The sequence below is a fragment of the Loxodonta africana genome, chromosome 2 (assembly GCF_030014295.1).
Source record: "Loxodonta africana isolate mLoxAfr1 chromosome 2, mLoxAfr1.hap2, whole genome shotgun sequence".
Taxonomy (NCBI): Eukaryota; Metazoa; Chordata; class Mammalia; order Proboscidea; family Elephantidae; genus Loxodonta; species Loxodonta africana.
Window position 1 is genome coordinate 68,802,332 of NC_087343.1, and position 23,714 is coordinate 68,826,045.

The 23,714-nt window shown below is 37.7% G+C and overlaps 1 protein-coding gene across 4 annotated transcripts in view; it reads left to right on the plus strand.

Moving 5' to 3' along the window:
* RNF180 (ring finger protein 180) overlaps positions 1-23,714 on the plus strand; it is a 306,365-nt gene that overhangs the window by 226,844 nt on the left and 55,807 nt on the right. For all 4 annotated transcript variants that reach the window (XM_064272421.1, XM_064272434.1, XM_064272424.1 and 1 more), the window contains one exon: positions 18,380-18,605. In XM_064272421.1, coding sequence (XP_064128491.1) covers positions 18,380-18,605 — 226 coding nt within the window. The remainder of the gene's footprint in view (positions 1-18,379; positions 18,606-23,714) is intronic.

Below are 23,714 nucleotides of genomic sequence, written 5' to 3' on the forward strand. Positions count from 1 at the left end.
GTTTCTTCTCACTTTGAGTTGTGCCACATCAGCAAATGAAGGTCCAGAAAACTTGACTCCATCCACGTCATTAAGGTCGATTCTACTTTGAGGAGACCGTTCTTCGTCAGTCGTATTTCGAGTGCCTTCCACCCTGAGGGGCTCATCTTCTGGCACTATGTCAGACAGTGTTCTGCTGTTATTCATAAGGTTTTCACTGGCTAATTTTCTCAGAAGTAGACCGCCATGTCCTTCTTCCTAGTCTGTCTTTGTTTAGGAGCTCAGCTGAAACCTGTCTGTCATGGGCGACCCTGCTGGTATTTGAGTATCAGTGGCATATCTTCCAGCATCACAGTAACGTGCAAGCCCCCAGAGTACAACAAACTGACAGATGCTTGGGGGACCTAATATGTATCAACTTTTAAATATATAAAGCCCCCTTCTTTATTACCTCACATTTTAGTATACCCATGTCCTCAAGGCTTCTGGTGTCATCCTTTTCTTTAATATACAAATAAATTGACTTGATCCCACATCCCTATTATGTGAGAAGACCAGCATCTACCATAATATGTCTGAGAATTTCTGGGGAGTATATATATTTTTTGGGGAGGGGGAGGAAGCAGTGAAGTGTTTCTTGTCACCTCTCATTCTAAAATATTACTCCGATCTCTAAGACCGATTACCTGTTTTGCTCCCACCTTGCACGGGAGGGGATTTTTCTTTTTTTCCTAAATACCAATAACTGGAGATGATAAATATACAACACCTTTTTACTAAGGACAGGAATAACTATTAAGTAGGATTAATCAACAGAATTAGAAACATCTTAAAATTGAATATTAGACAGCTATTCTTTTTTTTTACTGTGCTATAAGTGAAAGTTTACAGTTCAGGTTAGTTTCTCATAGAAAAATTTATACACACATTGTTATGTGACCCTAGTGGCTTGCCCTGTAATGTGACAGCACACTCCTCCTTTTCACCCTGGATTTCCTGTGTCCATTCAACCAGCTTCTGTCCTTTTCTGCCTTCTCGTCTCGCCTCTGAACAGTAGCTGCCCGTTGAGTCTCATGTATCTCCTTTTGAGCTAAGAAGCACATTCCTCATGAATACCATTTTATGTCTTACAGTCCAGTCTAATCTTTGTTTGAAGAGTTGCCTTTGGGAATAGTTTTACATTGGGGCTAACAGAGAGTCCGGGGCCGTGTCTTCCGGCATCCCTCCAGTCTCAGTCAGACCATTGAGTCTGGTCGTCTTATCAGAATTTGACTTCTGCACCCTACTTTTCTCCTGCTCCATCAGGGGCTCTCAAACAGAGCTAGTCTTAAAAGTTCTTTAGCTATACCCATCGGCACCTGCATCCTTCTCTGGTCTTGGCTCTTCCTGTTGTAGTTTGATAGGTCACACTGCTGCTCTCCTTGATAGCTTTGTCTCATAACTTTATCCTCTGGGGTCCTAGTGCCCCAGTTACAGCTCTTAAATTCTTACAGTTTTATAATGCAGAGCAATTTAGCCCTCTCTTTGTCCTGTCCTCTGCCTTTCCACAACCTTCATTCCAGCCTAGTCCTGATACTTATCTCTGTATAATCAAAAGGCCTATTGAGGTGTTTCCTCAAAAAAAAAAAAAAATTCCGTACATTCAATTTTACAGAATCTGCTCAATCATCTTGTTTTCAAAATAAGAAAATGTTTTTCATATTATTATATTAGCTTAATTTATGATTGTTTAATTATCAAGAAAATATTTCTAGAATTCAGAAGAAGGCTTATTCATCCAGACTGTATAATGAAAACTGTGACCCCATTATCATGAAAAATTGATTTATATTTATTTCTTTGTATTATGGAGGGACCAAAACTATATTTCTGCTCACATTCACATCTCATTCATCAGATTATATTTTCCCCATAATTTAAAGGTTTGATTTTTAAAAAAATGTTTTGATAGAAAATACTGTGATAGGATTTTTTTGGCCAATAAGGCTTGGACTAAAATATGGTCCTAAGACTCTGATGTCTTTATTTTTATCAGTAATTAACACTTGGGGATTTCCTGAGATTTTTAATATTTTATTTAACCTATTGAAGTGACTTTGTTTAATGCTATGACTTACCCAATTTATACCTGGTCAAATGCTCTTTATAAACAAAATCTGAGATTAATTGTATGTAGTTTAGTAATATATATGAGTAATTAAAATCCTACAATCACTAAAAAAATGGTTAGATTTATTATTCACCAAATCTTTTATCAGAGTTCTCAGACTGACTGGCTTCTATATTAGTTTTATTGATTTCCCTATCTTTTGGTGAGAATGTCATTTACAATCAAAGAAGTAAAGATGGGAAGGAAAGTAAGGAGCTCATAGAATCCACAAATATCTGACTTTATCAGAGTTGACTGTAGCTGACACTTAGAAATCCAGTAAACGGGTTGTAGATAGGTATCTGGTGGGCAATGGTGAATACAGAGACTGCAACTAGTTGATAGGATCCTTGTTCATATCTTTCATAAACTGAGGCCCTGTAGCTGATTGATTTTTAACCCCCAACAGGATGACAATTCATATTAAAAGCCTGAAGATAATTTTATGGCTCCAAATTCAACTATCAAGGACAGAGTTTCATCAATTCAAAATCTTATTTGGTGGTACTTTGAAACAAAGTTTCCTTTTTAAAGGATTATTTTACGGGGTTTCTTTGTGACTCATTTCATTGGATGCCTATAAACCACCATGAAGAGCTCCCTGAATTACTCCATCTTTTAGAGGTTTAACTCCAAGTTTACTATTCCATTTCCAGATCAATTCCCCATTCTTTTTCCTTCAGTTATCAATGATTAAGCTAGACAAAGGCTTGTCAGGAGAAGAAAGGTCGAAAACCAAGATGTGCAGAAAAAAATGGGTAACTGGGCAGCTACCTCAGAGAGAGTGGCAATACCATTAGCTACCAAATTCATGATTAAGCAGTTTCAGCAAGTAAGTTTAAAGTTCACTAATCTCTTACTTTGAATATTGAGATGTTTCACCGAGAACTTTCTGATTATTGTAATTCTCAAGAAAGATTGTTTAATAAACTTCCTATAGGGTTGAGTGGCGCCATACTATAGCAGAATGACTTGCCACCAGTACTCATAACTTACTGGCTGATATAGCAAGTTTCCTTAGAAGCAACTTAACACCTGCTTGATCCTCCTGTTTATGTATTTTTTAATGAAACTTTGATTACTTACTTCACAGTTGTTATTGGAAAGTGCCATCAGGTCGATTCTGACTCATAGTGACCCTATGTACAACAGAACAAAACACTCCCCTGTCCTGCTCCATTCTCAAAGTTGTTGCTGTATTTGAGCTGATTGTTTCAGCCACTGTGTGAATCCATCTCATTGAGAGTCTTTCTCTTTTTCGCTGACCTTCTACTTTACCAAGTATGATGTCGTTCTCCAGGGACTGGTCCCTCCTCATAACACGTCTGAAGTACCTACGATGAAGTCTTGACATCCTCATTTCTATAGAGCATTCTGGCTGTACTTCTTCCAAGACAGATTTGTTTGTTCTTCTGGCAGCCCATAATATATTCAGTATTCTTTGCTAACACCATAATTCAAATGCATTAATTCTTCTTTGGTCTCCCTCGTTCATTGTCCAGTTTTCATATGCAGACGTGGCGATTGAAAATACCATGGCTTCAGTCAAGGGCACCTTAGTCCTCATGGTGACACGTTTGCTTTTTTTTTTTTTAATTTTTATTAAGCTTCAAGTGAACATTTACCATTCCAATCAGTCTGTCACATGTAGGTTTACATACATCTTACTCCCTTCTCCCACTTGCTCTCCCCCTATTGAGTCAGCCCTTCCAGTCTCTCGTTTCGTGCCAATTTTGCCATCTTCCCTCTCTCTCTATCTTCCCATCCCCCCTCCAGTCAAGAGTTGCCAACACACTCTCCCGTGTCCACCTGATTTAATTAGCTCACTCTTCATCAGCATCTCTTTCCCCCCCACTGACCAGTCCTTTTCATGCCTGATGATTTGTCTTCGGGGATGGTTCCTGTCCTGTGCCATCAGAAGTTCTGGGGAGCATTGTCACTGGGATTCCTCTAGTCGCAATCATACCATTAGGTGTGGTCTTTTAATGAGAATTTGGGGTCTGTATCCCATTGGCCTCCTGCTCCCTCAGGAGTTGTCTGTTGTGCTCCCTGACAGGACAGACATCGATTGTGGCCGGGCACCAACTAGTTCTTCTGGTCTCAGGATAATGTAGGTCTCTGGTTCATGTGGTCCTTTCTGTCTCTTGGGTTCTTAGTTGTCGTGTGACCTTGGTGTTCTTCCTTTGCCTTTGCTCCAGGTGGGTTGAGACCAATTAATGTCTTTTAGATGGCCGCTTGTTGGCATTTAGGACCCCAGGCGCCACAATTCAGAGTGGGATGCGGAGTGTTTTCATAATAGAATTGTTTTGCCCATTGACTTAGAAGTCCCCTCCAACCAAGTTCCCCAGACCCCAGCCCCTGCTTCGCTGACCTTTGAAGCTTTCATTTTATCCCGGAAACCTCTTTACTTTTAATCCAGTGCAATTAGGCTGACCTTCCTTGTATTGAGTGTTTTCTTTCCCTTCACCCAAAGCAGTTCTTATCTACAGATTGATCAATAAAAAGCCCTCTCCCTCCCTCCCTCCCTCCCCCCTTTGTAACCACATAAGTCTGTGTTCTTCTCCGTTTTTTCTGTTTCTCAAGATCTTATAATAGTGGTCTTATACAATATTTGTCCTTTTGTAACTGACTCATTTCACTCAGCATAATGCCTTCCAGATTCCTCCATGTTGTGAAATGTTTCAGAGATTCATCACTGTTCTTTATCGATGCGTAGTATTCCATTGTGTGAATATACCACAATTTATTTACCCATTCATCCGTTGATGGACATCTTGGTTGCTTCCAGCTTTTTGCTATTGTAAACAGAGCTGCAATAAACATGGGTGTGCATATATCTGTTTGTGTGAAGGCTCTTGTATCTTTAGGGTATATTCCGAGGAGTGGGATTTCTGGGTTGTATGGTAGGTCTATTTCTAACTGTTTAAGATAACGCCAGATGGATTTCCAAAGTGGTTGTACCATTTTACAATCCCACCAGCAGTGTATGAGAGTTCCAATCTCTCTGCAGCCTCTCCAACATTTATTATTTTGTGTTTTTTGGATTAATGCCAGTCTAGTTGGTGTGAGATGGAATCTCATCGTAGTTTTAATTTGCATTTCTCTAATGGCTAATGATCGAGAGCATTTTCTCATGTATCTGTTGGCTGCCTGAATATCTTCCTTAGTGAAATGTGTGTTCATATCCTTTGCCCACTTCTTGATTGGGTTGTTTGTCTTTTTGTGGTTGAGTTTTGACAGAATCATGTAGATTTTAGAGATCAGGCGCTGGTCTGAGATGTCATAGCTGAATATTCTTTCCCAGTCTGTAGGTGGTCTTTTTACTCTTTTGGTGAAGTCTTTAGATGAGCATAGGTGTTTGATTTTTAGGAGCTCCCAGTTATCGGGTTTCTCTTCATCATTTTTGGTAATGTTTTGTATTCTGTTTATGCCCTGTATTAGGGCTCCTAGGGTAGATCCTATTTTTTCTTCCATGATTTTTATTGTTTTAGTCTTTATGTTTAGGTCTTTGATCCACTTGGAGTTAGTTTTTGTGCATGGTGTGAGGTATGGGTCCTGTTTCATTCTTTTGCAAATGGATATCCAGGTATACCAGCACCATTTGTTAAAAAGACTATTATTTCCCCAATTGACTGACACTGGTCCTTTGTCAAATATCAGCTGCTCATGACACGTTTGCTTTTGAACACTTCAGAGAGGTCTTTTGCAGCAGATTTTCCCAGTGCAATACATCATTTGATCTCATGACACTTCTGTAGGTTATGATTGTGGATCCAAGTAAAATGAAATCCTTGACAACTTCAGTATTTTCTCTGTATATCATGATGTTGCTTATTGGTCTAGTTGTGAGGATTTTTGTTTTCTTTATATTGAGGTGCAATCCATACCGAAGGCTGTAGTATTTGATCTTCATCAGTAAGTTCTTCGAATCCTCCTCACTTTTTCAGCAAGCAAGGTTGTGTTATCTGCATAATGCAGGTTGTTAATGAGTCTTTCTCCAATCTTCGTACCACATTCTTCTTTATATAGTCCAGCTTCTCAGATTACTTGCTCAGCATACAGACTGAATAAGTATGGTAAAAGGATAAAACCCTGACACACACCTTTCTTGATTTTAAACCGTGCAGTGTCCCCTTACTGTGTTTGAACTGCTGCCTGTTAGTTTATGTACAGGCTCCGCATGAGCACATTTAAGTGTTCTGGAATTCTCATTCTTCACAATGTTATCCATAATTTGTTATGATCCACACAGTTGAATGCATATGGATAGTCAGTAAAACACAGTTACACATCTTCCTGTGTTCTCTGCTTTCAGCCAAGATCCATCTGACATCAACAGTGATATTCCTTGTTCTAAGTCCTCTTCTGAAGTTGAATGGAATTTCTGATAGTTCCCTGTCAATGTATTGTTGTAACTGTTTTTGAATTATCTTCAACGTAATTTTACTTGCATGTGATGTTAATATTGTTATATAATTTCCGCATTCTGTTGGATCACCTTTCTTTGGAAGAAGCATTATGTAGGTAACACTAGCTGCTATTACTTATAAATTTCCTATCTTGATAATTTCATTTGGTAAATCTTTGTCACTCATACGAAGTTCTTATCAGCACACATTTCTTTTCCAAGTAATAATCCAGGAATCCAGGCTTCCTCCATTTTGTAGCTCTGCCATGTTTCAGTATATGGTTTCTTGGCCTCTGTACTCATCTGCATCAACCTGAAGGGGAAATGGGCCACCTAACTTCTGTTTCTATTTCTTTGGTTAACTCAGTTACAGCAATCAGTTACTTTTTTTGCCATGCCTAACTGAAAGAGAATCTGGAAATGTAGTCTAACTGAGGGCCCAAGAAGAATAGGACGTATATTTGGTGAACAACTTTAAGTGAATAATTGAATTTTAATGGGCTTTAATCACTTCGTGACTTAAAAATATCAAAGAAAATTTCATAGTTGAAATTATAGCTACATTGATCTGAAGAATGGCTAAATATTAACCTGACTTTTGGTCATGTGGAACACTATTCTGTTCTTAAATAGGTTATGGTCAATGTAGTTTAAATACTAGCCAAGAAACAAAAGTCTTAGTTATCTAGTGTTCTTATAACAGCAATACTACAAGTGGATGGCTTTAACAAACAAAAACTTATTCTCTCACAGTTTAGGAGGCTAGAAATCCAAATTCAGGGCGCCAGCTCTAAGGGAAGGTTTTCTTTCTCTGTTGGTTCTGAGGAAAGATCCTTGTCATCAATCTTCCCCTGGTTGACTCAGCATACAACCTAATCCTATAGATTGGGTCTTGCCTCATTAACGTAACTGCCACTAATCCTGCATCATTAACATCATAGAGGTTAGGATTTACAACACACAGGATAATCACATCAGATCACAAAACAGTGAACAGCCACACAATACTGGGAATTATGGCCTAGCCAAGTTGATACACATTTTGAGGGGACACAATTTAATCCGTAGCAGTCTTCATCAGACTTTGAAATTTAAGCCACCAAACATTTACTATTTGTTCAATATGTATGAAAGTGTAGCATCCAATCCTTGAAATAGAAAGATAACTATGATTTCCTGTCCCCAGGTTCCTCATAAATACATGGGAATGTGCCCGTACGTGAACTAGAATGTAAGCCGAAAATACTTAAAGGGGCCTATAAATTCTGTTCTCTCTCACTCTTTTTTTAATTTACCATCGTCTAACCTAATTATCTATTCTGTTTCTCAGTGGCACCAAGCTCCTTTCTGTTTTGGGTACTTTTACATGAGCTTTCCCTCTGCCTAAAATGCTCTTTCCCTGGATAATTCCTACACACCATTCAAATCTGATATGGTCTGATTTACGGACAATTATTTTTCTTTTTTGAAACCTCTCCAGCATCTATTCCTACCATCTTCTGCAAACACTTTCTTGGTTTTCCTTTGGGAAATTCATCCTTCCCCACTTACAGTCATAACAGGGTGTTCTCTGATTGGCTTATGTGATCCAGTATCTGTCATTTCCCAGAGGATAATAATTTATCTAAGGATAGGAAAACAAATGACCCTCTTTAGGCCAGTGAAAGAGAAAGAACACCAGAGCTTGTACAAGAGCTACTGGAAGAGACCCTTTCTTTTCCCTTAATAATGTGATGGTAAAGGTATGTGAGACTTTTCAGCTGCCAGAGCCATCTGTGGGCACAAGAAAGAGACTGAAGCTGCTGGGGCCACCCTGTGAGGCCTGAGGTTAAAACTGTCATCACAGATAGCAGAGCCAAGAAAATGAAGGCCATTAGAGATGTCGTTTGAGCTACTGAATCAGTTATCTTGCCTGAAGTTATATGTACTTGTGGATTTTAAAATTTCTTGTACCAACAAATTCCATTTTAATTGCTTGAACCACTTTGAGTTGGATTTTCTTTTACTAGTAACGAAAACATTTCTAAAAAGATCCCAGCTTAGTTTCGGCTTCCTGATAGAAACATTTCTTGACCCCAGATAATTTGAGTATCTCCGTTTTACGCTTTCTAGAACATTTTTTATTCTCCACTAGACCGGAAAATCTATGGTATATTCTCAGAGCTTCTGATAGTGCCTAGTACATAGTAGGCAGTCAGTAAACATTTTGAGTGAGCATAGAGGTAAGAGCCTAAATTAGGAAGCAGCAATTAGGAGGAAGGGAAGCAAAGGAGGGTTGGAGGAGGGGAACATTGCAATTGTTGGAGCCTAAACTTTGCAAAGATTGGATGTGAGAGGTGAGGAAGAAAGAAAAGTCAGATCTGAAGTGGCAGTGGTTTCAATTTAGCATATATGGGATTGGAATGCTAGTATGGTTATGTCTAAGAAGCAGCTATAAATCTAGATTTAGAATTTAGGAATGAGAGATCAGGTTAAACATAGAGATTTAGGTGGCATCACTTTAAAGCTGGGAGCAGTGAGAGAGAGTAAGCACAACCAGTGAAGTAGGGAATGCAGAACAAAATCTTTGGTAACACCCTCACTTAAGGGACATGGATGGAGAGATAAGTATAAAAAGTCAGTAACAATAAACAGGAAGTGATACATCCATGCAATGGAATACTATTCAGCCATAAAAATGAATGAAATACAGATATATAACACAGATGAACCTTGAAAACATAATGCTGAGTGAAAGAAACCAGATACAAAAGGCCACACATTATATGATTCCATTTATTTGAAATGTCCAAAATGGTTAAATCCATAAATACTGAAAGTATATTGTGTTTGACATGAGTTAGCTAGGCTGTGGGTAAGCAGTGCCTGCTAATGGGTATGGTATTTCTTTTAATGGTGATGAAAATGTTCCAGAGTTAGATAGTGTTATATCTGCACAACCTTATGGATATACTAAAAACAACCAAATCGTACATTTCCAAATAGTGAATTTTATGATATGTAAATTATATCTTAAAAAAAATGTCAGTAGCAGACATAGAACATACAGAGACATTCTTGGAGAAAAAGGTAGATAAAACAAATGGACATCTACAGTCAGGCTAAAAGAGACAAATAGACCACACACACGTATGCACATACAAATATACACACACAGAGCAACCATGAGACTGATTAAAATGTGTTCCACAGAGTGATAATTGAATTTTAAAGTCTTCGAGGACATTGTAATTAATGCCTTTTAAAGACATGGTGTTGTGTATTAACAACTGTAAGCGTAATAAAGATGCAATGTTTTGATATTTTTCTCTTTGATCTTCTAACCCATGACCTGGAATTTCCATCCTCTTCCTTTAAACATGGCAGAAGTCTTTTATAAATCAAATGAAAACTTTGCAGAATGACCAACCTGCTATTTCTGAAATTTTTTTTTTTTTCTTTAGTAACTCTAAAACAAGCACACAAGCCAGGACAACTATATGCTTCTGACACAGATCCCTAGACTAAAATTGCGTTTTTGTCTTCCACAGTTCCTGATGTAATAATTCAGATATAGTAAATTCCAGTCTATCTAGAATGGTATAATAATGAGATGTTCTGGCTACTTGATTATTTTTATTAAGGAGCCCCACGTGGATCACTGATTTTTAAATAATTGGAATGTAAAAAATAAACAACTTCCAGCTAAAATTACATTGGAGATAATCTTTATTGATGCCTCAGAGGCCACCTCCAAATCTTACATTCACTCTTGCTTTTCATTTTGAATGAAGTTACTTGTCACCGAATAGAACTATAAATAAAAAATTGATTGCTTTCTATATTGATACTATGATATACTGTATTTTTATGCAGATAACACACACCTTCTATGTTTGTTTGCCAACCACTCCCACCTCGCATGGGGTATTTTTGAAAGCATGCCATGCTAATTTTTTTAAGACAACATATAAAAAAAATTAGCACTTATGAAAATACCTCCCAGGGGGATGGAGGAGTCGGCAAACAAACACAGAAAGCATGTGTTATCTGCAAAAAATACAGCATCTATATGTGGCTTTTTGTAGTAAACACTAATGATTTTTCCTCCCCGACCCTCTCTCTAGAATCTATAGTATGCCAATATTTTTTCTCCCTTTAGAGCTTTTATTTCTTTGGATCCCAGATAAATGAAAACTTATCATTTAGACTCTACATTGCATTTTACCCTATATTATTTTGCTTACTATTAGCGTTGAGCAGATTATTGACAAAATTACCAATTACTAAATGCTTACATGCTTCCGTAGAATACCTAATATGTGCCTAGAGCCCAAATCATCTTTCATTTCTATCTCCTAGTGTATCAGTTCTATTCTCAAAATTCCTTCACAATCTTAAAAATGATGGAGGAAATCAAAAAACTTTTGTGCGTACTATATTTACCATATTAGAAATTAGAACAGGAAAGTTTTTAATATTTATTTTTAATTCATGTAAAAATAATAAGCCATTACATGCATTGTAACATGAAAAACAACTATATTTTTGAAAACAAAGAGACGAGTGGCATTGTTTTACATTTTTGCAAATCACTTTAATACCTGGCTTAATAGAAGTTAGCTGGATTTTCACTTGTGCTTCTACATGCAACTACTCTACTTTGAGGAGGCAGCTCTTCCCCAGTTATCTTTTGAGTGCCTTCCAACATGGGGGGCTCATCTTCTGGCACTATATCAGAGTGTTGCACTGCTATTCATAAGGTTTTCACTGGCTAATGCTTTTCAGAAGTAGACTGCTGGGTCCTTCTTCACAGTCTGAAAGCTCTGGTGAAACCTGTCCTCCATGGATAGCCCTCCTGGTATCTGAATACCGGTGGCATAGCTTCCAGCATCACATCAACATGCAAGCCCCCACAGTACGACAAACTGAGTAAAGCTTTCAGGACTGTCATTTGCTGATGTGGCACAACTCAAAATCAGAAGGAACAGCTGCAAACATCCATTAATAATTGAAACCTGAAATGTCCGAAGTATGAATCTAGGGAAATTGGAAGTCATCAAAAATGAAATGGAGCACATAAACATCCGTATCCTATGCATTAGCGAGCTGAAATGGACTGGCATTAGCAATTTTGAATCGGACAATCATATAGACTAGTATGCTGGGAATGACAACTTGAAGAGGAATGGTGTTGCAGTCATCGTCAAAAAGAACGTTTCAAGATCTATCCTGAAGTACAATGCTGTAAGCGATAGGATAATATCCATATGCCTACAAGGAAAAGACCAGTTAAAATGACTATTATTCAAATTTACATACCAACCACTAAGGAAAAAGATGAAGAAATAGAAGATATTTATCAGCTGCTGCAGTCTGAAATCGATTGAACATGCAGTCAAGATGCATTGATAATTACTGGCGACTGGAATGAGAAAGTTGGAAACAAAGAAGAAGGATCAGCAGTTGGAAAATACGGCCTTGGCGATAGACACAATGCCAGAGATCGAATGATAGAATTTTACAAGACCAGTGACTTCTTCATTGCAAATACTTTCTTTCACCAACATAAACAGTGACTATACACATGGATCTTGCCAGATGGAACGCACAGAAATCAAATCGACTACATCTGTGGAAAGAGATGATGGAAAAGCTCAATATCATCAGTCAGAACAAAGCCAGGGGCCGACTGTGGAACAGACCATCAATTGCTCATATCCAAGTTCAAGCTGAAACTGAAGAAAATCAGAGCAAGTCCACGAGAGCCAAAATATGACCTTGAGTATATCCCACCTGAATTTAGAGACCATTTGAAGAATGGATTTGACGCATTGAAGAGTACTGACCGAAGACCAGACGAGTTGTGTAATGATATCACGGACATCATCCATGAAGAAAGCAAGAGGTCATTGAAAAGAAAGAAAAGACCAAGATGGATGTCAGAGGAGATTCTGAAACTTGCTCTCGAACATCGAGCAGCTAAAGCAAAAGGAAGAATTGATGAAGTAAAAGAACAGAACAGATTTCAAAGGGCTTCCTGAGAAGACAAAGAAAAGTATTATAATGACGTGCAAAGAGCTGGAGATGGAAAACCAAAAGGGAAGAACATGCTCAGCATTTCTCAAGCTGAAAGAACTGAAGAAAAAATTCAAGCCTCGAGTTGCAATAGTGAAGGATTCCATGGGGAAAATATTAAACGACAAAGGCAGCATCAAAAGAAGATGGAGGAGGATAGAGAGAGAGGGAAGCTGGCAAAATTGTCACAAAAGGAGAGACTGAAAGGGCTGACTCGATAGGGGGACAGCAAGTGGGAGTACGGAGTAAGATGTATGTAAACTTATATGTGACAGACTGGTTGGATTTGTAAACGTTCACTTGAAGCTTAATAAAAGTTAATAAATAAAATAAATAAATAAATAAAGATGGAAGGAATATGCAGAGTCATTATACCAAAAAGAATTAGTCGATGTTCAACCATTTCAAGAGGTAGCATATGATCAGGAACCGATGGTACTGAAGAAAGAAGTCCAAGCTGCTCTGAAGGCACTGGCAAAAACAAGGCTCCAGGAATTGATGGAATGTCAATTGAGATATTTCAACAAACAGATGTAGCACTGGACGTGCTCACTCGTCTATGCCAAGAAATATGGAAGACAGCTTCCTGGCCAACTGACTGGGAGAGATCCATATTTATGCCTATTCCCAAGAAAGGTGATCCAACTGAATATGGAAATTATAGAACAATATCATATGCAAGCAAAATTTTGCTGAAGATCATTCAAAAATGGCTGCAGTAGTATATTGACAGGGAACTGCCAGAAATTCAGGTGGAACCAGGGATATCATTGCTGATGTCAGATGGATCCTGGTAGAAAGCAGAGAATACCAGAAGGGTGTTTACCTGTGTTTTATTGACTATGCAAAGGCATTCGACTGTGTGGATCATAACGAATTATGGAGAACATTGCAAAGAATGGGAATTCCAGAACACTTGATTGTGCTCATGAGGAACCTTTACATACATCGAGAGGCAGTTATTCAGACAGAACAAGGGGATACTGATTGGTTTAAAGTCAGGAAAGGTGTGCATCAGGGTTGTATTCTTTCACCATACCTATTCAATCTGTATGCTGAGAAAATAATACGAGAAGCTGGACTATATAAAGAATAACAGGGCATCAGGATTGGAGGAAGACTCATTAACAACCTGCGTTATGCAGATGACACAACCTTGCTTGCTGAAAGTTAAAAAGGACTTGAAGCACTTACTAATGAAGGTCAAAGACCACAGCCTTCAGTATGGACTGCACCTCAACATAAAGAAAACAAAAATCCTCACAACTGGACCAATGAGCAACATCATGATAAACAGAAAAGATTGAAGTTGTTAAGGATTTCATTTTACTTGGATCCACAATCAACAGCCATGGAAGCAGCAGTCAAGAAATCAAAAGACACATTGCATTGGGTAAATCTGCTGCAAAGGACCTCTATTAAAGTGTTGAAGAGCAAAGATGTCACCTTGAAGACTAAGGTGCGCCTAACCCAAGCCATGGTTTTTTCAATCGCATCATATACATGTGAAAGCTGGACAATGAATAAGGAATACTGAAGAAGAATTGATGCCTTTGAATTGTGGTGTTGGTGAAAAATATTGAATATACCGTGGTCTGCCAAAAGAACAAACAAATCTGTCTTGGAAGAAGTACAACCAGAATGCTCCTTAGAAGCAAGGATGGCAAGGCTGTGCCTTACGTACTTTGGACATGTTGTCAGGAGAGATCAGTCCCTGGAGAAGGACATCATGCTTGGCAGAGTACAGGGTCAGCGGAAAAGAGGAAGAGGTGTATTGACACAGTGGCTGCAACAATGAGCTCAAGCGTAACAACGATTGTGAGGATGGCTCAGGACTGGGCAGTGTTTTGTTCTGTTGTGCATAGGGTCGCTATGAGTCGGAACCGACTCGACGGCACCTAACAACAACATCTACATGCAATACATTGCCATATGTTTCTTTGTTTTGATCGAAGTATATAAAGAAAATCTGGCCAGATATGTTGTCAGAAAATGAAAAAAAACATACACTACATCACGTACATATATATGTATATATATATGGGTGTCTGTGTGTATGTATATATCTATATATATTTATGTATATAATACTGTATATACAGAGATGTATTTAGTATACTATAGATTGCATTGGGAAAATCTACTAAGCAGCGCAGTCTTCACGAGTATTATGTTTTATAGTCCATTGTAATCCTTGTCTGAAGAGTGAGCTTCCAGAATGGTTTTAGTGCTGGGTTAACAGAGTGTCTGGGGATCATGGCTTCGGGGGTTCCTCCAATCTCAGTGAGACCATTAAGCCTGGTTGTTTTTACGTGAATTTGATTTCTGCTCCACACTCTTCTCCCGCTCTTGTCAGGGAATCTCTGTTGTGTTCCCTGTCAGGATGGTCATTGGTGGTAACCAGACACCATCTAGTTCTCCTGGTCTCAGGCTGATGGAGTCCCTGGTTTACATGGCCCATTTGTCTCTTGGGCTAATATTTTCCTTGTGTCTTTGGTGTTCTTCATTCTTTGCTCCAAGTAATTGGGAACAGTCGATGCATCTTAGATGGCAACTTGTAAGCTTTGTAGACCCCAGACACTACTCACCAAAGTGGAATGTAGAACATTTTCTTAATAAACTTTGTTATGCCAATTGACCTACATGCTCCCTGAAACCATGGTCCCCAGGCCCCAGCCCCCAGCCCCAGCTACTGTGTCCCTGAAAGTGTTTGGTTGTATTCAAGAAACTTCTTAGTTTTTGGTTTAGTCCAGTGGTGCTGACTTCCCCTGCATTGTGTGTTGTCCTTCCCCTCACCTAAGATGATTTTTGTTTACTATCTAGTTAGTGAATTCACTAACAGCTTACCTTCTTGCAGTGAGAGAAATCACCCTCTACTGAGTAAGCTTGGGGATCCCAGCAAGCAGCCCAGTTTTGTATTGTGGTGGTGGTTGTGGGGGAGGGTGGTCTTCTATGCTAGCCTGTGTGGGCAGCCTAGTCTTCTCCTTTCTATGCACTCACCTGGCCCGTGGAACTAATGCCCTCCCTCCTTTACCTTCCTTTTGCCCCTCCGCAAATTGTGCACTCCCTGATTGATCTTTCTCTTCACCTGAATTTCCTATAATCCAACCCTCATCCCTTTACTCCTGTCACTCTTCCCTGTGGTTCCTTGGCTTCACTGTGGTGGTGGTACCGTGTGACACTCTATCTCTGGTGTGCCCAAACCTGGTGCATTGATTGCCTACCTCGTTGCAATCAAGAGCTGTTTGTGCAATGTCTCTGTCTCAGTTTGTATTTTTCTTGATGCCTTCTTGCTGGGCTCCTCACTCAGAAATACCACTTGTAGCTGTATTGGTCTTAGATGACTGTCTTGGTCATCTAGTGCTGCTGTAACAGAAATACCACAAGTGGCTGGCTTTAACAAAGAGAAATTTGTTCTCTCACAGTCCAGTAGGCTAGAAGTCCAAATTCAGGGCACTGGCTCTAGGGGAAGGCTTTCTCTCTCTGTCAGCTCTGGAGGAAGGTCCTTGTCATCAGACTTCCCTTGGCCTGGGAGAAATTCAGCACAGGAACCTCAGGTCCAAAGGACACACTCTGCTCCCAGCACTGCTTTCTTGGTGGTATGAGGTCCTCATGTCTCTCTGCTCACTTCTCTCTTTTATATCTCTAAAGAGACTGGTTTAAGACACTAACCATGTAGATCTCATCAATATAACTGCCACTAATTCATCTCATTACATCATAGGGATAGGATTTACAACACATAGGGAAATCACATCAGATGACAAAAAGGTACACATACAATACTGGGAATCATGACCTAGCCTGGGACTCATGACCTAGCAAAGTTGACCTATATTTTGGGGGGACACAATTCAATCCATGACACTGACCCAAGATGGCCACATTGTTCCAGGGTAATTTGTAGGCTGTGGACAATCCATGAGTCCCTGCTTCTCTGCTCTCCTTGTTGTTTCTGTCCTTCTAGTTGGTATCCGGTTTATTTTTTTAGTCCTTCATTTGCCTTTCAGAGGTTCGAACTCACCATTTGTGACTGTTCTTGATTGTTTACGTAAGACTTTGTTGTAGAGGGACGTTATGGTGCATCTGATTACACTGCTATCTTGGCCTCTCCTTTGTGTTACATGGAAAGATTTCTTAAATAAGCAAAAAAAGCACTAACCATAAAGGAAAAATGAGATTAAATACACCACTTTTAAATTAAGGACTTCAGTTCATCAAAGGACACCATGAGGTAGACTATAGAAAAGGGAAAAAAATAAAAAATTTTCTTTAAAGTTGCATTATTCATATATTCATAATAACTAGAGGTACTAGTAACAACCAATTACCAAATTAAGTAATGCCTACAAATCTGTTAAAAAAAAAAAAAAAAAACTAAGAATTACCAGACAGCCCAATTAAAAATAAACTGGCTAAAGATTTGAATATATCTTTCATAAAAAAGAAATTACCAACGGGTGGCATAAAGAGGATGGCAGAGAGGAAGCAAAACCATTTGGGTAAGTCAAATAATAGTTTATCCAATGGTAAAGTTTTTCTGTATTTTTAAGAGTCCTTTTACCTTATTTACATAACTTTTACATTTCATGTAACTTTCAAATATTTACCAAATCCAAGGCCCACTGAAATATTAATCATTGATCTCCATTTTTCACAAATAAACAAAGTGGGGAGAAAAAAAAATTCACCCTGCGTACTTCACCCAGTATGCTCCGCTAGACCCGAGTCTAGGCCTGGCTTGAGGAAAGTGTTCTCAAGGCTGGAGCAAAAACTACAGGGCCTGTGCAGGGGGAGGAGGACTTGGTGGAGGGAGAGGAACAAAAAGGGGGAGGAAAAGAAGAAGAGGAAGGGGAAGAGAAGAAAGAGAGGAGGGGGAAGTAGGAGAGCTTTTGTGTGAAGAGGAGGAGGAAGAAGGGGACCCCTGCTGATACTTAGTCCTTATTCTGTATCAGGGCTTTATGTAGATGACCTCATTTAATCCTTCCAACAACCTGAATGAGGAGGAAGCTTTGAGGTTAGGAATGCTACTGCCAGACTTTTTGCTTCCAACTTCTGAGTTGCTGCTTTCTTAACTACCTCTTTCTGAATGGCTTTTTCTTAATTATTCTGTTTTTTTGTTATTGTTAGAGGGAGAAGGTAGCCTTTTTTTCCCAGCTAGGAAACTTATCCAGAATTACTGCAAGTTTCTTTGCTATGCCCACCTCCTGACACACTTGAAGCTTTGTCCCTTTCTCAGCTTTGAGGTCCAGGAAGGTGTACAGTGTCAGATCATGCTGCATGTACTGTCTGATGATAAAATGTGATATCATCCTGCTCTCATTTTTCTTCGTGCATGGATGCCTTGTAACCATCAGTTGATTTGCTGTGGATGGGGTAGGGTGGGTGAATGGGACATCTGTAATCCTGGGACGACTTCACCTAACAGTTACTTAACTAGTACTGGGTAGAAATACAGATATATTTAGTATGTTTAGATATATTTTCAGAATCAACTCAATGGCAGTGGGTTTTGGGGTTTTTTTTTTTATATGTATTTTAATATTTAGCATTACATATTTTTTTATAAATGCTAAAAAGAAAATTTTCTTCTGGGTTTCATGTATATTTTTAGTTTCGTTTCATTTTACAGTAATGTATTTCTGTCCCTTTGAATATGTCACTGAAATTTATGTGCTTCTCATAAATATTTTCATTCATTTTAACAAAATATAAAGTCAACCAGTCTTTTCCAAGGAGACCAATCTCGTATTGAACTAAGAATTGCATTTGCTTTTGTTTTGCAGTCTTTGAATAATGAAATGAGTACAGATGATGAAAATGAATATACGGAAGAAAAGGAGAGCTACATCTGTGCAGTGTGTCTGGATGTTTATTTCAACCCTTACATGTGTTACCCTTGCCACCACATCTTCTGCGAGCCCTGCTTACGGACTCTGGCCAAAGACAATCCTGCAAGCACTCCCTGCCCTTTGTGCCGAACAATTATTTCTAGAGTCTTTTTCCAAAAAGGTAAGTATTGTTTTTCATTAGCATGGCTGTCTGATTGTTCTAAATACTCTTGTATTCTATTTCAAAGGTACTTTATAAATTATTATGAAAAAGCTATTGAAAATCATATGCAGCATAATTTGTTAATCTTCAGTTTGGGTATACAAACTCAGGTTCATATGATTATAGAAAAAGTGTGCTGCTTATTTGTCATTTATTTTAACTGAGCCATCTTGATATTTAAATACTTATTTTTAGAGATTGAAATATTTTTCTTCCTCTGAATTGATTTTTATCTTGTAGGCTACTTCATAATTTTTCTAAAATTGGAGATTCTTTGAGCAAGAAATATTATGGCAAAATAATACTAGTTGTACTGTGCTGGGTATCCTTACATTAATGTCATGACAAATATTAACTACTGCTTTTAGAGAATGATTGGCAGCACAATGGAGATTCTTCATATGCAAGTTTTTCCATGGATATAATTCTTTGGGCTTAATAGTGCAAATTATAATAGATGTTTATGTAGAACACAGTAGTCAGTTATTCTTCATTTTAGATGTTGACAAAATAAGATAACAAGAGCCAAATAATCATTTAAGTTATATTCCAAGAAGAATCAATCCATTGACACTCATCACTCTCATCTTTATAAGATGCTTGCCCAACTCATGGAACTGTGTTAAAATCACAGAGTCATAGAATCATAAATGAGAATAGAGCCTCATCTTCAATCTCCTACTCTATGCTCAGATTCTTTCTGTGACATTTTAACTAGTTGTTGTTCAATATTTACTTGAACATCGCTAGTGGCAAGGAAACGCCATTAAGAATTTGAAGCAGCCCTGTTTGATTATTCCTCATATCTGCCTTCTACTACTACTCGTTCTTTGGCTCTTTTATTCCTCTGGAGTCACAGAGAATAAATCTGTAAATACATATGGACCACTATTTTGCTTTTTCCCCAAACACCAGATCTTCTCAACCTATTTATTGTTCTCAAGGTCTTTCTTCTTAAACAACATGAAGTAAAATTGAAGCAAAGATTTGTTTACCTGTTTATCTTATAAAGTTGAATTAACGCACCTTACCACAACCTCACAGAGGAAGAAACTATGAGGTTAGGAATAAATGTGTATTAATGGAAGATAAAAGCAAAGGAATTTGGAACATAGGAAACTCCTAAGGAAAAAGAAAAATGATAGAGGAAGGTAGAGCTAATATTTATTGAGTGCATTATTGTGTGGTAAGTGTTAGGGAAAACACTATCTCCACATTCTCCTTAGCCATAGAGGAGACAATGGGGATCAGAGCATCTGTTTCATTAATAGTAAAACTGAAGAGAACACACAGCACATTTTTCTTCCCTGAAAGAAAATGAAAGAACCCAGCAACATGAGAGAATTAAATCATTAAAGCAGTCTTGGAGTACTAACCCATCCAGCCTGCATTAGAGGCTCAGTAGTCAATTGGGAGAAAGATATTCCTCCCTTGTCCCTAGTGCATATAGAATGGAGCACAAAATCTGGAAACAACGGAAAAAATATAAATAGGAGAAAAAGCATAAATAGAGACTCCACTCAGTAGAGAAATGTAGTCAGGGACATTAGGCTGCCATCAATTTCACCAGGTAGGTTAGTTACACCTCCTTTTAGGGGAAGGATGAAGTAAGAGATAGGGAAAGGGAAGGAAGTACTTGCATGAGAGGGAGAAGCTTGCTGGAAATTCCTCTTCTCTGGCCTATGGCCGGTGAGAGGAAAAATATTCTTCTCTAATTCCAGATCCCATGCTGGGTGCTTTGGGGTGACCATTGAAAACAAAAAGAAGGGTATCAGTGACACCTCTTTTACAGTGTTATCTCTGTCCACCTATACAAAAAGGGCATTTAAAAAAACTTTCTAAATATGAAGCATCTGGGTGGTGTACATGGTGATTTAGACAGATGTGGTCCCTGTCTTCCATGATCTTCTTTTAACACTGATAGGGAATATGAAATTGTTTCCTTAAGGTCTTAAAACAGTAATAACTCAAGCTTCTCTTGGCTCACTTATGTAAATTAAAATTTCATATTTTACTCTGTTTTCAGAATCAGTTCTTCTATAGTAAATCATATTGAAGATTGAATTTGGTTGTATACTGTCAAATTGAGGCTGATTATAATAATAGGAATATCTTAATTATTTATACCCTAGGTACAAGGATTTCAGGTGATTTATAAAATACATTAAATGAAATAGAAATTATGGCAAGGGAATTTATGAATTTAAATGGAATACAAAGACATGTGGGGGTGAATTGACAGATACTCAGCCATATGACCCTACATCATAGTTAAAATTAGATGAAGTATTTGGCTTTAAACTTTCTGACTGCTGAAGTTAAAATAAAGGAAAATACACAATTAAGCGATTCCCATGATCCAGGAAAAAGAAAGCAAAGTTTTTTCCTAGCATTTATCTTTAAAAGGATCTTTTCACATTATTTCTCCTCTAGGGCATCTCAAGAGAGAGAATGCAACATCCTCAAAATCATCCTCAGACCAAATGCAGATCAGTTTCTCTAATATTATTTCTTGTGAAATTCATTGATAAAAGCTGAGGAAGTCATATCAGAGTATAATTTAGGGAAAACAATGTTGCTAATAGACAAAAAATATACTACAGTTTTCTTTTTAAAATAAATTTTAAAGTTATGTAAGTAATACATTTTCTTTTAGAAAAATCAGGAAATTCGAATAATTATTAACTTAAAATCACCCATATCCCTACCATTTAAAGACAACATTTAGTGAGTAGCCTTCCTCTTATAGGAATAAAAAAGGCATGAGACATACATAGAAGACAAAAGGCAAAATGGCAGATGTAAATCCAACCATATCAATAATAGCCTTAAATGGCAGTAGATTGAAAAATCAATGAAAAAACAGAGATTGTCAGACTGGATTTAAAAAAAAAAAAAGAATCTAACTATAGGAGACACACTTTAGATTCAAAGATACAAAAAGGTTGAAAGTAAAAGCATGGAAAAAGATATACCATGCAAATAGAAACCAAAGAGAGCTGGAGTGGTTATACAAATATCAGACAAAATAGACTTTAAAACCAAAAATATTACTAGATACAGTGAAGGACATTTATAGTGATAAAAATGTCAGTCCATCAGGGAGATAAAACAATTATATATGAACCTAACAAAAGAGCCCGAACGTACATGCATCAAAAAGTGACAGAATTGAAGGGAAAAATAAGCAATCCAACAATAACATTTGGAGACTTCAGTATCCCACTTTCAATAATATACACAACTAGACAGAAGATCAACGAGAAGACTTAACACTGTCAACAAACTTGACAGACAGATAGCTTTAGAGCACTTCACCCAACAGCAGAATATACATTCCTCTCAAGCAGATGAGGAATGTTCTTCAAGGTAAAACATATGCAAGGCCTAAAACAAGCTTCAATAAATTTTAAATGATTTAAATCATACAGAGTATATTCTTTGACAACAATGGAATTAAATTAGAAAACAATTAACAGAAGAAATTTGGGAAATTCACAAATACGTGAAAATTAACACACTCCTAATAAATGGGTCAAAAAGAGAAGGGAAGTTTGAAAATACTCTGAGAAGAATGAAAATACAACATACCAAAATATATAAAATGCAGCTAAAGCAGTGCTTAGAGAAAAATTCATAGCTGTTAACACCTATATTAAAAAAGAAGAAAGATCTCAAATCAATAACTTCACCTTCAGAATCTGGAAAAAGACCAAACAAAACCCAAAGTAAGCATAAAGAAGGAAATAAAAAAGATAAAAGTAGAAGTAAGTGAAACAGAGAAAACCAACTAAACCAAGAGTTGAGTCTTTTAAAACATCAACCAAATTTACAAACCTTTCTCAGTATTATAGAATACCAGGTCCACATACAAAAATCAGTTGTATTTCTATACAACTAAAAAAAAAAAATGGTTAATCCAAAATTAAGAAAGCAATTCTTAATACCTTTTTTAAAAATAAATGTAAGACATACCCACAACTATAAAACATTGTTGAAAAAAATTGAAGAACTAGATAATTGGAATGATACCCCTATTCATGCATCAGAAGACTTACTATTGTTAAAATGGCAATCCTTTCCAAGTTAATCTACAGATTCAGTACAAGTCCTATCAAAATCCCAAATGCATTTTCTTGGAGCGGGGGGAGGAATTGACAAGTCAATCCCCATGTTATAGAAATACGAGGGACCGAGTATAGCTAAAACAATCTTGAAAAAGAACAAAATTGGAGGATTCACACTTCCTGATATTAAAACTTATTACAAAATTACATTAATATATATGGTGTGGTACTGGCACAAGCATAGACATAAGAGATCAATGGGATAGAATTGAGAGTCCAGAAATAAACCCATACATACATGGCCAGTTGATTTTGGACAGAAGTGTCAAGGCAATTCAATGGGGGAAAAAGTATAGTGTGTCAGTTTGTTGTACTGTGGTGGCTTGCATGTTGCTGTGATGCTGGAAGCTATACCACTGGTATTTCAAATACCAGCAGAGTCACCCGTGGACAGTTCAATGGAGCTTCCAGACTAAGACAGACTAGGAAGGAAGGCCCAGCGATCTGCTTCCAAAAGTTAGCCAATGACAACCCTATGGAAAGCAATAAAACATTATCTAATATAGTGTTGGAAACTGAGACCCTCAAATCGGAAGGCATTCAAAATAAGACTAGAGTCGACCTTAATCATGTGTATGGAGTCAAGCTTTTGGGACCTTCATTTGCCGATATGACATGATTCAAAATGAGAAGTAACAGCTGAAAACATCAATTAGTAGTTGGAATGTGGAAAGTACAAAGTATGATGAATCAAGGAAAATTGGAAGTTTTCAAAAATGAAATGGAATGCTTAAAGATTGATATCTTAGGCATTAAAGAGGTAAAACAGACTAGCATTGGTCCTTTTGAACCTGACAATCCTATGATCTATACCGAGAATGACAAATTGAAAAGGAATGGTGTTGCATTCATTGTCAAAATCTATCTTGAAGTACAGCGGTGTCAGAGGAGGTTGTGTGGAACAAAGGATATCATTGCTGATGTCAGATTGATCCTGGCT